Genomic DNA, 16,962 nt, shown 5'->3' with positions numbered 1-16,962 from the left:
TTGGAATTGCCATGATGCCTTCATATCAGATTTGTCCTTCATTTGCCATGTCATTGTCCACTGTCAAGCTCAAAAGCACAACTAGCATTTTCGTTAGAACAACTTGGGGGAGGGAAGCAAAATAATTGGGACAATCACCCCAATGTCCACCTTGACCACCACATATATTACAAATACTCTCATCATAGGATTGAGACGGCACACATCTCTCTCCGGAGCATATTCACAATCTTGCCAAAAGTGGGGTCCTTCACAATGGACAACATCAAAATATGGATTGCAACCATCAAACCCATTTTCATTTTTTTTTTTTTTTTTTTTTTTTTAACAATAAAATAAGCAAAGAAAACACACTAATATTCACGAGTTTGGACCAAAGCAAGCAAGCTTAAATCCCAAACTAACCAAATACGCCAAATTGGTCCCCGGCAAGAATCGCTATTTTTGATAACGTCCAAATACACTCCTCAAAGAGAAAGTGTACACGGTCGTATGCAATATATTTACCCAACTATGAGTCGGGGTCGAATCCCACAGAAACAATATATAGGCGATTAAGAAAAGTATGAAATTTTCACTAACTAAGCTAAAGCCAAACGATGGATAATATTTTGGGTTTTTGAGAAAGATTATGACTAATGCAAAAATGTAAACTAACCTAGAAAGCAAGTAAATGATCAATGGCCACAAGTTTGGATCCAAAAGAAATTACACTCAAGTAACGATCCAATATATTTTATGATATTACAACTAAGAGCGGGTTTGTGTTGATAGATAATGATATCTAAAATCTCATTGAAAGTCTTCCAACCAAATCAATGAATTTCACTCTAAGCTTTTCCAAGCCTTAGAGTGTGATATTAGGCACAACCAATTTAACCTCAAGTAACTATCCTCTTCCGAGCTCAAGTTATTAGATGAGTTTAATGACCCAAATTCTTGTTAATTAATCTTTCCCAACCTAGATTTCCTCTTCCGAGCTCAATCTAAGTAAATGGGTGAGTCCTAGGGTTAGCTAATCCCTTTGGAAACATTCAAGAACGAGATTAATTAAATCAACAAAGACCCACTTCAATAGCAATAAGAATCATTCAATACATAAGCACAACAAGAGTTTCAAACCAAACTTTAATCAAGAATACTTTCATAAACGAGATTCAAGTTATGGAATAGAAAGCTACACACTTAGATATACAATACAAAGCAAGGAATTGAAGAAATGAATTAAAGGTTTAAGAAATACTCAACCAAATCTTCAAATCTTCAACCCCAAAGTGTGGTGTAAAAACTAGTCTCCAAACTTGATGAAAAACTGCCAAAGATAATCTATTACAAACCCTAAAAGAGTATTTATATCATCCAAAAAACGGGAACAAAATCTGGACCAAAATACCCTCTTGCACAACATGCTGCACCACATGCTATTCGCATGTTCAACATGCTAATCGCATGTGGTGCAAAAACCGTAGCATGTGGTGACAATTTTCTCTGTCACCACATGCTGCAGCACATGCTGCTCGCATGTTGCACATGCTGCACCATATGCTACTCGCATATGGTGCCATTTTCACTGACAGCAGATGCTGCACCACATGCTGCTCGCATGTTGCACATGCTGCACCATGTGCTATACTCTGCGTGTAGCATATGGTGCCAGAAAGTATGAATTTGTTCTATTTTTGCTCTATTTTGGTCCGTTTTGCTCCGTTTTGTTCCGTTATGCTCTCCGGGCATCTTTTCCTACAAAACAACATAAAAACACAAAAAGTAACAACAAAAGTGCTTAAGGAGTCACAAAAGCTTAAGGAATTAGCGTCGAATATCGCGTAATTTCACGACTCATCAACACCCCCAACTTAAAGTCTTTGCTTGTCCTCAAGCAAACTAAAACAAAAATCTCAATGAGGATCCATTTTAAGCACAAAAACATGACTTTGGTTGGTACCAATAATTAGGCTACAAGCATGTGAAGCTTCAACGAAATAACTCCTCGTTTCAAAATACAATTTCAAGAATGCATTAGAGATTTAAAACAATCAAGCAACAACACTCAAGCCTCAATAAGTGACTCAAAACTACTAGCTTACTAGATATGCTCAGTTGACTCAACTTTGAATTTTTCAACATCACCAATCTATCGTAATCCATATGCCCTCACAAGAAAGAAAGTCCCCAAATCACTATATTCACAACAACAACACAAGGGACAAATACACAAAGTCACTCACACTCATCAAAGAAATTCTAGTGCTAACAAATATCACACCATAAGCTTGCCCTTATTTTCAATCATCACTAACTCAAGATCATTCAGTTGGAGATCACATCGGGACTTTTAAGCTCATAATGTAGGCTTAGGGAAGGGTAGGATAAGTATTTGGGATACAAGTGACTACGCCCTCCTTGAACACTACACATACTTTTTGTCCACTTTCCTCTTCATTTCAAAACATCACTCCTTCCTTTGCATACTAGTTTCCCCAATTATTCCAATTTTTTTTTTTTTTTTCAAAGATACATTTTTTTTTTTTTTCACAAAAAGTTTGCAACCTTTTTGTATTTTTCAAATTTTCTTCCTTTCTTTTGACTTTTCCACAACACCAACCTTCACCATTCTCAAGCAACACTAACACCCCCAACTTAGGTTTTTGGCCTCAAATTTACAATTTCATGTTCAAGGAGGGAAAGGTTCAAAAGAGAGACATTTCGTCAAACAGGGTAAAGGCTTGTAATGTGGCAATCAAAGAAAAGGTCATAAGCTCAAATGGGGTTACTAGTGATATTATTTATGCAATGGTAGGCTAGAAAGGCTAAAGAGGCTTTTCAAAAATCACAAAGACAGCCCAAGGTCATCTCTCCAACCAACATAATCGAAATTAGCATTGAACGACTAACCGGGCAAGTTCTAGATGATAAAAGTAAACACAAGATTTATTTAACAAACACTCACACACACGTGGCATATGAACCAGTCTAGATGGATCACTAGTGTAATATCTCATAATCCAAAGTAAACACAACTAGTAGGTAAAGAGTCACAAAATGAGCCAAAAGTTATCACAAAGATCATTCTTTCCTATGCACCTTGGTTTTTAACTTTCACAAAATAATTTGGAGGGGTATTCGCATTTCAATTTCACATGCAAGAGACTAACTCTATTAGTACCAAACAAGCCAAGAGTTTCCACATTTTTCCTCAAAGAAAATAAAATAATAAGAGTGACTAATCCACAACATGTCAAAAGAACAAAATTTTCAGAAATTTGAGCAAGTTTCAAAATATAATATGCTGCCGCATGCCACCCCCAACTATAAATATTGCAGTGTCCTCGCTGCAAGCAATCAAAACAAAATAAAAAAAATGAAAATAATTTTTTTTTTCACCATGTGCGACCCGACCTGCGAATCGCAGGAATGACCTGCGACTCGCAGGTGGTGTCACCCGAGGTTTTTTTTTTTTTTTTTTTTTTTCTGTCACCACTTGCGACACGACCTGCGACTCGTAGGTGTGACCTGCGATTCGCAGGTTATGTCAGCTGAAAAAAAATTCAGCAACTGCTACTGCTTTGGGGCTGTCCGAAAATTCGTTATGCTCAAAACAACTCCAAAAATTTTGAAACTTTGTAGATTAGTCAAAAACTATAAACTAAACTATTCTAAAAAATAAAATTTCAAAAATGATTTAAAACTTTTAAAACGATGGGTTGCCTCCCACCAAGCGCTTAAGTTAACGTCGCGGCACGGCGTTACCTTTACCACTTTTCCTTCCATTTGGAAGATATGAATTTGCGCCCCAACTTTGAATCAAGATTGTGATGACGCTCATGGGGCGGTGGTAGGGAAGCAAAGAGGCCAATTCTCGGGTGTCGCATTTTGCACTTCTTGGCCCGTAAGTGAGGCATGCCATTTTGTCTTCTTGGCATAGCAAACTTCAAAATGAAAACGCTTTGAAGACTTGTTATCATTAGCTTAAGGTTTTTTATTTCTAGGGTTTAGATTTATTGAAAATAAAGCCGTTGCCAAAAGGTTTTTAACTACTTTAGCGCGATGTATTTTCTTGCGCTAAAGAATTTTTTGTATAGCGCGAAGAAAATAGCGAGCACTAAAAAAAAAAAATTGGCAAACTTTTTTTTTTTTTGTTGCAAAACTTAGTGTGTTTTTTCATACTTTGACCAACGATTAGTTGTGTGTCAAGACTCCAAAACGTTAATATTTTATATAGAACCTGATATTTTTTTTCTGCGTACAATAATGTAGGCTCAATACATTAAGGATACGTAGACGTTCGGATCGTCATTTTAGGGGTTGAAAAGGTACCCGAAGTAAGTTTTGTTTGAAAAAACTTAGTGTTTGACTGTAAGGTTATTTTAGTCAACTTTATATGTCGAGAAAATTAGTCAGCTTTATTTTCAAAAATTAAAACAGCAGAAGTGAAATTGACATTCACAGCTACATTATCCCGGGATTTTTACGTTGAAATCTATTGCGTATCATCATCATCTTATAAGTAAATAAAACTGAAAATTTCACGCCAATTTGGGGAAAAATTAAAATTGAATGGGATAAAAGGTGTTTTTTTTAAAATCAGCTCGGCCAAATCACCTTGCAGCATTTGTCCGCATAGATCTCGAAAAAATACCCAAAATAAAAAAAAAATCGCGTAAATCGGACGTCCGAGCGTAAAGTTATGACCATCTAAAGTTTGACCACTTTCCAACTAGCTTTTCTCCCTATATTTTTTAGAATTATATTTATATTCAAAATAAAGTTATGTCTTGATTAAAAAATAACACGCTTAAATCAAAACCTTAAAAAATAAAACACTTAAACCTAAAGTTTCCAAACAAAACTTACTTCGGATACCTTTTCAACCCCTAAAACGACGATCCGAACGTTTACGTATCCTTGATGTATTGAACCTACATTATTGTATGCAGAAAAAAATATCGGGTTCTATATAAATTATTGACGTTTTGGAGTCTTGACACACGACAAATCGTTGGTCAAAGTATGAAAAAAACACGAAGTCTTTACGCGAGAAAAGATTTATTAAAATAAGATGTTGCGATCTTTTTATGGAAAAAAACACTAAGTATTCCTTAAGTGTGTTATTTTTTTAATGTGTAACTTTATTTCGAATATGTTGCAAAAAAAAAAAAAAATCGCGTAAATGGGATGTCCGAGCGGAAAAAATCGCGTATATTCGAAATAAAATTACGCTTTAAAAAATAACACACTTAAATCTAAACCCTAAACCTAAAAATTTTAAGCTAATGACAACAAGTCTTCAAATAAAAATGGACGCCTATGTATATAGAACACTTAAACCTAAAGTTTACAAACAAAACTTACTTCGGGTACCTTTTCAACACCTAAAATGATGATCCGAACGTTTACGTATCCTTGATGTATTGAGCCTACATTATTGTACGCAGAAAAAAACATCAGGTTCTATATAAAATATTGACATTTCGAAATCTTGACACACGACTAATCATTGGTCAAAGTATGAAAAAAAAACTCTAAGTGTTGCAAAAAATAAAGTTGGCCAATTTTATTTTTTTTGACTGCTTCTATAACGCGAAAAATGCGTAACTAAAGCGAGCTTAACGGCACCGTCTCCGTGAATTGTTTTAGCGCGATGTAAATTTCTTGCGCTAAAGGTAATTTTGTAACATTTTTTTTTATTGGGGTATTTTGGTTTAAAATAGTTTTTTTGGGGCATTTTGGTTCTGGACTCTATAAATTGTCAAAGCAACACAAAAATTCAGGAAGCAAGCCACGGCACGTTACCTGTTAGCCAATGGAATTGCTCCAATTCTGCAACATGACTAAATTGCCCTCAAAATGCCAAAGCAGGCATGTTGACCTACTGTGTGCTTATCCCCATTTATAGTATAGTAGAATAGAAATAGAATCTCTTTTCAATATCCCAATATTATATGGAGAAAATTCTTGAATACACGAGTAATTATTTGTGAAATTAAAAAAACAAAGACTTAGTGGGGGCTAGTTGCCACATCATTATTTATGACTATATTGCATGCGTTTGGAATGACATCACTTCAAGCAACAAACTTAAGTACACGCCAAAAATATATCAGTCTGAAACAAACGTGTATGAAAAGATGACCACCTCAACCACTGCCTTCCACGTGGCGCCGACCCATTTCCCCTCGTCATCCTCATCTATAAAAGACATCCTTAACTCTCTCAAATCCAAAGCTAGTACCAAGTACACAAATTTTGAATACCTCGATTTATATTGTCTCAAAAAAACCCAAAAAAAAACTAAAAAACCATATTCTCTGAAGAAAAAACATATTTCTTTGTTAATTTGAAAGCTATGGATTCTTATTGTCTTGGTAACCCCAAAGCTAAATTTCACCCTTTTTCTCCACCTTCTAGTTTCCTTGCACCAATTTTCAGAATTTCTTCAGTTCAACCTTTGCACAACGAAGAATCACGTAAATTTTCCAAGTTGAAGTGTGCAAAGGGACCCTCAGTTTCTAAGTTGGAGTTGGAAATAAATCAGGATGATATGGATATGGAAAAAGAATTGATCGAAATGAGGAGAATGGAGGACAAGTGTAAAGGGATAAGTGGTGGAATAGTTGAATTGTTGGAGTGTTTGGAAAGAGAAGCAATTATGGGTGAGGATGAGGGCAAAGAACCAACAGATTATAATAGGAGGGCTCAGATATTTGACAAGAGTTCTAAAGTTTTTCAAGCTCTTAGAGAGAGAGATATGGCTAGTAGCATATAGTTGTGACTTTGATACTCTTCTACACATGTATACAATAGTTCAAATGTTTGTAATTAGCAAAGAATAAAGGTGACAACAGATATATGTAGAAACTCGTGTAATATATATATCCTTCTAGTACTATGTTTGCATCAATGCCATGACTTTTGTTGCATGACTTAATTTGTTTCTCCTCTTCTTGTTTTCGTTCTTTGGTAAGTAGCTCTCTTCCCTGTAAAAATCTTTGAGATGGACTTTAAACTACTAGTAGTATTTTAACTCCTTGTTTGGATGGTTTTTACTCATGGTGAAATTATGTATGGTTTTAACGAATACCATGATACATTATAGGAGTATCACTTCACTGAATAAATTGAATCGTTTTCCGTCGTTTTAAAATAACACGCACCAGCAATATGAAAAATAACTCACAATATTGCAAAGAAGAACGTATTGGGAATTTCTTATCATTTTATAAAATGACACACTAACAATCTGAAGAATAAACCACGTTACACGCAACCATCCAAAATGACTGTTAGGACTGCTTTATAAGATTACACACCAACAACCTGATGAATAAACCACGTTACACACAACCATCCAAAAAAATTGTTAGGACTGTTCTTTTTTCTGGATATGTGCGAATGAATATGGTTTTGAAAGAACTGTTTTTGGAAAAATTAATTCTTGTAGTTGCGGCTTTGTTTTTTGCTACGCTTGTTCTGGATAATGCAAGAGTTGTTTCCTACAATCCACAATTATAGTTGTGTAAAAGGGTAAAAAAAAGGAAAAGTATAGAATAAGAATCCAGCAATGTACCCAACGGATTTGCATATTTTGTAAATCCAGTCAATAGAATCTATGATCAATTTGGAATAACTTTGCCGGAAATTGAACTGATAATAATATACCAAAAGAAAACAGTGAATAGTTGCTCACAACTGCATCTAATATTTTTTTCTGTTTCTTTCCAATACAACTGCATTTTCTGTCGAGCAAATTTTTTTATCCTAGGAATGAGAAAAATACAATGTCATAACATCCCACAGCAATAAAAAACCTCGGCGATCACATGCGTGCATATTGAGATCGCCTCCACGGAGAAAATGAAAAAATGAACTACGAACTACATCATGGTTAAGAGAAGGTACCTATCTATGAAGCTCACAATGTAATGCCAGTAAGTGATACATGGACACACTGGCTCGAATTTAACAGAACTTCCAACGATTTTGGCAGTTCACACATGTCACGTAAGTGGTCATAGGTTCATCTGCACTCCGCGTTTGCATCTGATAGTAGGTGCATTGATTCTTTCTACACCTACCACACTTGAACTTATCAGTACTAGCCTGTGCAGGAAGTCCACGTTCGCTATTGAATAACGCTTTTTCTTTAATTTTCTCATTCTGCTTTTGCCTTTCCTCGCTTGCCATTTCTTCTGGTGTCAGTTCAGTTATACGATGAAGAGGAAACTTCCCAAGAAGGACTTTTCTCCGGAAATCTTGATTGTTTTGATCCTTAATGTTAAACATTATAGACCTATACTTGAACTTCTGGGCACCATTAGATCTACCCCACTTCTCAAACATTGCAGTTTCTACCAGAACTGCAACTCTATATGGATCACATAAATTAACCTCATCCCTCAAATCCTCATCAACTTCACCTGCGACTTTGCATAAAGCTTCTGCAAGGATTTCCCGGACTTTGTCCCTCACAGAATCCTTGCAATAAATTAGAGCGCCCAACTTCGGCGGAGCAGCACTTGCCACAGTAGAATTACTCTTTTCACTCTTCGCAACACTAACACGCTCAACCTTTTTCTCAGCAAAGGAACTTTCTGACTTTACTACTTTCTCAGATTTTGAAGTCGTTCTCTCAACTTTTACATTATCAAACCTAGACACCTTTTCAACCTTGACCGACTCCGCTCTTTGAGATTTAGTGGCTCCATTAGCAGTAGAACCGGCACATTCATCTTTTACAGATTCCCCGTTCACTCCATAGCTGTTCTTATTTTTCAGAGTTTCTTTTACAATTATATTCTTCCAGTTCTGAACCACATCAGATGCCAACGCCTGGATCTTCTCCCTCGGATGTTTTGCCAATTGTCGAAGACGTTTTCCCACCTGAAACATGTTTCCATAATGTCAAATACAGAAAAGGGATTATCTGCCTCTCACTAGCATCAAGTGATACAGGCTGTCACATGAGGAATAAGCATGACATAAAACAATACCAATTGTGCCATCATCATGAAATGTTTATCAGCAGATGTCCCAAAACCCTTCGGAGAAACTGAACATATTTAAGTGGATAATCATGACTCAATTTTCTAACTGACAAGCAAAGATTATATCGCAACTAGAAACACCTAGCCCCACCTCTCCCCACTCCCTCCGGGGAAAAAAAAAAAAAGGAGGGAAATGAGAAAAGAAGAGAAAAACTAGAAAGTATAATTGTATTCCAAGGTGGGGAGTTTGATGTTCCCCACCGACCTATTTGCCGAATTCAATAAAAAAATGAACAAACAATTCTATACTTCCATTCTATTCCCATATCTATGGAAGAATATATATAAAAATCCTTAGTGAAGTTAAGATCGATAGTGGTGTAGAAAAGTGAAGGAACTAATCTACAATAGGTTTCTTATGCCAAAGGACCCAGTCTTTTTAACACATCTGAAAAGACTACTCTCCCCGTATGGTCATTGAGAGGATGATTGTTATCTGGCCTGATTTTAATTCAGGTGGTCTTTGGTTTGAAAATTGATTGAAATTATCTTTCTCAATTTTCAAACTTTGCATATTAACAGATTCTCTTTGAAAAAAGAAAGTAACTTGTTTCTCCAACCATTGGAGAAATTTTATCATTTCATTGAGAAGAAAAAGCAATTTCCAACAAAAAGCGGTCGAAATTTAAACATCAAAATATATCTTGCATTTATTTGGTATCCTATTAGCTTAAGGGCACCTCAACTAATCGTCTGGTACCTTCTACCTACCAGGACTGAACAGATGAGAAGAAACCACATTGTTGTTTTTTTTTTTTTTTTTTTTTTTGGCTTGCTTCCACAAGGATTTGAACCCTAGTTTCGCATGCCACATTCCTACTTCGTTAACCACTAGGTCACACCTCCAATATGACATCTTGTATATGTATTTAATCACTTTATATTCTTCCAAAGTTTGAAACTTTGCAACTACAACCCTTTCAATCCAGAAAAAGTTGAACAAATACAACAAGCAGAAGCTTGTATATCCAACATTACGCACACATATCGAATGTTACCTTTCAGAATACAACAGCAACTACAACATGCCCAGTGTAATCCCAAAAGTGGGGTCCGGGAAGGGTAAGATGCACGCAGACCTTACCCCTACCTCTGTGGGTTAGAGACTACCTTTGTGGGGTAGAGAGACCGTTTCCAATAGACTCCCGGCTCAAAAGAAAGTTTATGAAGTAAAGTTGCAAGAAAATACGACAGCAAAATAGCAAGATACAATGCAAATGAAGCAACATATAGTAATACACATTAAAGAATAAGAAACTAAACAATTATTAAATAAATAGTACTCCCTTCGTCCCATAATAAGTGTCACCTTATCCAAAAACACGCATATTAAGAAACCAATAATTCAATGTAAAGTTTACCAAATTACTCCTATATAATAAAAACAAATTACTTTTAACCCTTGATTAGAGCATGCAGAAAAAGTAAACCTTTTGACATTAAAAATCCAACAATACCAAGTTACTATGTGGCTTTTCCAATCATCATTTAGATGTTACTTTATTGTCCATGGGTACAATTGAAAAAAACTAACCAATTTATATCTTGATTTCCTAAGCTAACACTTATTATAGGATAAATTTTTTTGGCTAAAGTGACACTTATTATGGGACGGAGGGAGTTTATACTACTATAAGGAGAAGAGGAGAGAGGCTAGCCCCCTGCCTCTCCCACATAACACGCAGCTACCTGCTAACCTTCTACCCTAATCGTCAGTGAGAATAAAATAAAAAATAGAAAGGCTTAAGGAAAGAATGTATCATTACCTGTGAAGATACAAGGACTTGATAATTGACAGGAAACTTCTTAAGCTCCTTCAAGACATCAAGACACCTACTCTCCTCCGGCGACGAATCTGCACCGCCGTCTACAGCAGCTGCATCGGCAGCTCGTTTTACCGTATCGAACAGCTCAATCAGCTCCTTCTCCATATTTTTATCTCCACTACACAATCAACCCAAAATCCATCAACAAAAATTAGTAATTTTCACATACATATACAGAAACTGCAAAAAAGAAAGTAACTTTTTTGAGAACTGCACTTAAATACAACTTCAAAAGTGAAAAGTGAATTGGAAAACAGGTTATAAGCAGTTTTCCAAATTTGAAATACAACTTCAAGTTGGATTTGGAATTTTTCATGGCCAATACTGATTTTTCAAATAAAGTGAATAATTTTTACGGCCAAAAAGTGAATAATTCTTCCAACTTTTTCTCCACTATAAAATTAACCGAAAATTTATCAATAAAACTATATAATTTCACATACAAATACACAAAAAATGATAAAAAAAAAAAAAGTAACTTTTTGAGGACTGCACTTACAATATAACAAATGTGAAGATGGAATTGAATTCGCCGTTGTGAAATTTGACGGCTGAATGAAACCCTAGAGGAATTTTACGTTTACATTAATGTTTTGAGAGAGGGAGGAGATAAAAGAAGTTGTTGCTGGCACGTGTGAGTGATCGGACGGTAGTGATGGGGGCAATGAGGTGTGATCGGACGGTGTAGAATTTGGCCAGAGACCTTAGTATAAACTAAAGTATTCTGATTTCTGAAGGAATTGGGAGAAACAGTAGGCACGTGACGTCCAGAATGTTCCGACCAATGTGATTAGGAATCAGAGCTCTTTCATGTTATCTCGACCAGTGTCCGTCCTGATGATTAACTTAAACCACTACTCCCTCCGTTTCTTAATAAGTGTCACTTTAATCAAAAAAATTTATCCATAATAAATGTTACTTTAGAAAATTAAGACATAAATTACCTAAATTTTTCCATTTATACCCTTAAAAAAAATTGATAAGTTAAAGTAACATCTAGTAACTTGGTATTGTTGAATTATCAATGTCAATAGGATTACTACTTGTGCATGTTCTAATCAAGAAGAAAAAGTAATATATGGGTAATTTGATAAACTTCACGTTGCATTATTAGTTTCTTAATGTGCGTGTTTTGGCTAAAATAACATTTATTATGAGATGGAGAGAGTATCTTTTAAGAGTTTGTTACAATTCGTAACTATATTTTATATATTTACATTCCATTGCTAGTTTAGGGAAATTCGTTGTATTTGAGTGTATTTAATTGTTCAGTTGTATCCAATCTTATTTGATGTCGCGTGTATTTAATGTTTTTGAAAACATGCAACCTTAATTTCTTTGAATATATGTGTATTAAAAAATGATTTTATTCCAATGTATTTAAATACACGACAGAGTTGTATATTTTAGTGTATTTATATATTGATTTATCCTTTTGTTGTGGCTGTATTTGAATGTATTCGACTTTCAATCAGTAAGATCGTCACAAGGTTGAATGTATTCGACTGTATCTGATAGTATCCGATCAGACGAATACACTCAAATACACTCGATCTGAGGAGGAAAAAGCAATCAAATACATTTAAGAATCGAATGGAGATTAGTCAAATACATCTAGTTTTGCTCAAAAATACAAATACATCTAGTTTTCCAAAAAAATCTTCTTCAGAATACATAAATATTACATTCAAATATGCGGATACACTCACATACACTCAAGTCGGGTCTCGAGATTGTCGTAAATACACCAAATCTGGCGGAAATACAAATAGAGATCTAATTTTCATAGAAATACAGAAGTGTTAACGGGATATTTTGGTTTTACACCAAATCCAGATCGTCGGAGAATATACCAAATCCACAACTATGATCTAAGATCATCGGAAAATCTTTAAACCAAATCCAAATCTGAGATCGTTGGAAAATACACTAGATTTAGATCTGAGAAAAAGCCATGGATTCCGACGTTACCAGCTGCTAAACTATGATTTGAGATCGTCAAAAAATGCACCAAATCCAGGTATGTGAAAAAAACAATGGATTCTAGCATTACCGACGGCTACAACTGCCGCCTTAGCTTCAGTGGTGCAACGAGAGAGGGGTGAGAGACAACGGAGAAAAGAGAGGGAACGGAAAGAGAGAGGCAATGGAAGAGAGAGAGAGATGCGAGGGAGAAACTTGATACAATGGAATAAACTCTGTATTTGGTATAACTATGATATGTAAATTAGAGATCACTGTAGCTAAGAAATATAAATAAATTAAATATTAGTTATTATCAATAAATACCTCTTAAAGGTAGCTATGACAAGTAAATTTTCCTACATTAAATAACTCATCAAGAGTCCAAACTAGTGTACATCTGAACTACTCTATTCACTAACTCGCACACATAAGTTTCCAAGATAATTTAATTTACTGGAAATCTACGTTTCTAGGCTTTCACAATTTTGATTTGCACATAGATAATGATACCCTGAGCGCTTTAAGTCGTCCTTTTAAAATATGTTTTGAGATGTCATTATGAGATTACAAGTTGATTTTGTTCAATGGATACAAAACATCCATGCTTTAGCACTAGTATATTAGCTCCACAAATATGATCAAAAGTTGAACCCTTGTACTAGATGCGCAATTTAAGAAAGCACAACAACTAAAATAGATAATCCGTGTTGGTATCAGATTTATTCATATGTTTCAGTCTTTCAAAGCTTGATATTGCCACACTATAGATGGTACATTCATATAATACCATGAGTGTTTAAGGGCATCCCTCAAGATATGTTTTCAAATACCTCTATACGATCACAACCCGCGGTGTAGATGGAATTCGAACATGTTTGAACTTGGGATATTACGATCTTTACTTCATCTCATGTACCAACGACAAGTTCACTTCTTTATTTCACTAACATATGCGTAATATCTATACCTTTAATGCTTAACTATCACAAGAAAGAACCGGTATATTTTATCTACTTTAATACACAGTCAAATATAACTTTAGAATAATTTTTAAAATGGAACATCATGAATCATATAAACACAGCGAAACAACTACTTAGTTGTTATCACTTATAGTATAACTTCGTAATATTTTAAAACTCTACTTGCCGGGAGAAAAGTTAATTAGGAAGCACAAATTGTAAAAGTTTGATTACTCCAGAAAACCCGTTCAATTGTCGTCCGCATTGAGCTAAATCGTTGATTGAGGTGTTTTTTATGGTTCACGTTCAGAGTATACAATATCAAGCATCACTTTTAACACTGAAATGTGAAATATGTTTGATGTATGAAGAGAGACCAGACCATCAACAAAAGGGAAATTGATTGAACCAAAAGTTGCCTTTTTCCCTTTGGCTCAACCTAGGCTTTTTCCACACCCCCAACCCGCAGAACACTCACTCCCATAGCTGGCGTCCTCCTTGCTTTCCCACTCCCCCCTAAAGGCCTCCTTGTAAAGCCCCCTTTATTCACACATAAATTATACAACAATGAATTTGAAGAAAATTGATACCAGCTCCAACCCCATTCCCATGCCACTTTTACTACTTTACCATTTTGACCATCCCTGTAGTACCCTCCTTAGAAGAATTCTCCTCCTCCTTATTTTATTTCATATTCTCAGTGAATACCCTATTTTTCTATTTTTGGAGTTCCACTTTGGTTACAATTAAATTGAACATTTATTTGATGAATGATAATGATTTAGTTTGCTTAAGAGGAAAAATAAAAAGTTTAATCTGGTGACAAATTTTACAATAATATGTGTGTGAGCGTTGGTTGTATAAACTAGTTTCAATGATATGCTTGAGAATAAAAGTTCATCCCATGGCACACCAGATGTTTTTTTTTTTTTTTTTTTTTTTTTTTTTTGTATATGTGTGGTGCTCAAACCAACTAACATACACCTCAACTAATTCACCAGATATCTGCTACCTCCCACTAACAGAGACACCAAATAACTATGTCCACCAAGGTTAAGAAGATTGGGACAATTCATCTAGTGTAGCCTCTGCTCGAATTAGAGTCTATATAGGTATCAAAGATAAAATAGAGGCAATAGCAAAATCATACGGTGCTGATGGAGCAGAGTACTCTGAAGAGGTAGATTGTTCTATTGCTCATACCTATCAGTGCACTTTTTTTCTATTTTGTTTGCCTTCTATTTAGTCTTTCTCTATGGACAAACAAGTTCAGAAAAGCAATTTGGTGTTTAGCATCTTTTATAGTAATCTCTATGTCCCAAAATATGTGGCGGTGTTTGACTGAGTTTAAGAAAGGAAGAAAGACCTTTGATTCTTGTGGTCTTAAATATCCATAGACATTTATATGACTATATGATCAAATCCTCAATAGAATGGAAAGTTTAAAATACCACCGACTTAAAATCATTGACCTGCCTTGTTGCTTATAGGATCTAAGTAGAATTACTTTTGACTAATTTATTATGTGATCGACAATTTGACTCTCAAACTTCGAAATGACATTCAAATTTAGATAAAGAAACAGGAAAACATAAATTCAGAATTGACATACGTATAATAAGTCGGATCCAAATAATCATTGGAAATTAAGTGAAAAGGAAAGTGACCTGGACGTTCCAGAGGGTTGTAGTAGTGGTGGCAACACCCCATGTCTAATGTCCCCTTTTATAAATTTTTTTAGTACCTAATAAAATTGTATCTTTCTTTATTACGACTATTTATAACATATCAAATAGAAAAAATGTCTTTTTGAAAATATTTTGACAAGATTTCTCATGAGTCAATTTGGGTTGCATATCACCACAATCTTTTAGAGTAACTTACCCAAATAACTATCTTTTCGGAGCTGTTAACAATTTGTAGCTGTCTTTTATATATTTACATTTCGTAGCTAGTTTTTAGGAGTAGGCGCGTGTGTTTGGATGTATTTGAATACATAGTTCAGCCATATACATATGTATATAAATGAAACAAACAACACATAAAATCATTCAAATACATATGTATTTATAATACACGTACATATGTATTCAGCCATTGCGATGATAAGTTGCCGAAAACAATGATTCAAATACAATTGCATATAACTCATTCAAAGCAAATATACATTCATAAACATATATTTTTTGTTGTATTTGACTGTATCAGAGTTTGATACTCATGAATTATATCAAATTAAATACACAAAATTTCAATACAATATAGCTATTTTACTCAATATACATAGTTTATTAAAAAACTACATCATTTAAAGATACAAGACCCTCCAGAATACAACTACATGTAATTCATTCAAAACCAAATACATTCAAATACACATACAATTGCATATAGCTATGAAATGATTGCAAATAATAGTTATTAATCATAGATACATATTAGAATTAGCTATGCCATGTAAAATTTCCAATCTTTTATGGGGTCATTTGCACTTTTGTCCCTATTTTGTGTTGGTTTTAATTTTTGGCCAGTTCATTTGAAGGACGAACCGTGCAATTACTTTTCTTTTATGGCTGGGCTAATAAATGGGCGAGTCAATGATCAGCCCAAACTTAGGCACGTTGGGCCGTTCATGTTTTCATGAGCTAATATCATGAGCAACATGCCATGTAGCTGAGGCCTGGATATCCGTGGATTGTGGTCGCAATTTGGGCTGCATGAACTTGAAGATTTCAGTTCCCGCTGATGCTGGACTAGTCATCTTTGCACTTGTTTCTCCTATAATAGTAAGCGCTAACAAAAATGGAACTCAAAGTGAAAATGATAAAATAAAATATGTCTTGATTTGCAATAATCACTTTTGGTTGAGTTTTCAATTTACACATATTCAATTGTTATAACGGTGAAAAAACACTTCGATTTTCAGTTTTTGTCAATTATCAATTTGCGTTTTCTACCCAACTATCATCAATTATTTATTAAAACATATTATTCACTTTTGTCATATTATTACTTTTGATTCTATGGAAAAGGCTCAAATATGCCATTCAACTATCAGAAATGGCTCATTTATGTCACTCATCAATAGTTTGGCTCATTAATGTCATCAAACTATAGGAAATGGTTCATTTATGCCATCGAACTATAGAAAATGGCTCATTTATG

General features: G+C 34.7%; 2 protein-coding genes across 4 annotated transcripts; one reads left to right on the top strand and one right to left on the bottom strand.

The window, feature by feature from the left end:
* Positions 1 to 6,346: 6,346 nt before the first annotated feature.
* LOC132066338 (uncharacterized) lies at positions 6,347 to 6,766 on the top strand. Its single transcript, XM_059459664.1, has one exon. The coding sequence runs from the start codon at positions 6,347 to 6,349 to the stop codon at positions 6,764 to 6,766; it is 420 nt and encodes a 139-aa protein (XP_059315647.1).
* A 966-nt stretch (positions 6,767 to 7,732) lies between these two features.
* On the bottom strand, positions 7,733 to 11,565 carry LOC132068413 (transcription elongation factor TFIIS-like). Of its 3 annotated transcripts, XM_059461985.1 has the most exons (4): positions 11,370 to 11,565; positions 11,227 to 11,263; positions 10,811 to 10,983; positions 7,733 to 8,880 (listed from the first exon to the last, which is right to left on the bottom strand). In XM_059461985.1, the coding sequence occupies exons 3-4, from the start codon at positions 10,973 to 10,975 to the stop codon at positions 7,960 to 7,962; spliced, it is 1,086 nt and encodes a 361-aa protein (XP_059317968.1). In that variant the 5' UTR covers positions 10,976 to 10,983; positions 11,227 to 11,263; positions 11,370 to 11,565; the 3' UTR covers positions 7,733 to 7,959. The 3 variants fall into 3 exon arrangements, with proteins under 3 accessions (XP_059317968.1, XP_059317969.1, XP_059317967.1); XM_059461986.1 differs by lacking the exon at positions 11,227 to 11,263 and having other exon boundaries at positions 10,811 to 11,008; XM_059461984.1 differs by lacking the exon at positions 11,227 to 11,263 and having other exon boundaries at positions 10,811 to 10,988.
* Positions 11,566 to 16,962: the final 5,397 nt, after the last annotated feature.

The sequence above is a fragment of the Lycium ferocissimum genome, chromosome 8 (genome assembly GCF_029784015.1).
Source record: "Lycium ferocissimum isolate CSIRO_LF1 chromosome 8, AGI_CSIRO_Lferr_CH_V1, whole genome shotgun sequence".
NCBI classification, from domain to species: Eukaryota; Viridiplantae; Streptophyta; class Magnoliopsida; order Solanales; family Solanaceae; genus Lycium; species Lycium ferocissimum.
The sequence above is the reverse complement of the archived record's forward strand: the minus strand, read 5'-3'. Positions and strand labels throughout refer to the sequence as shown.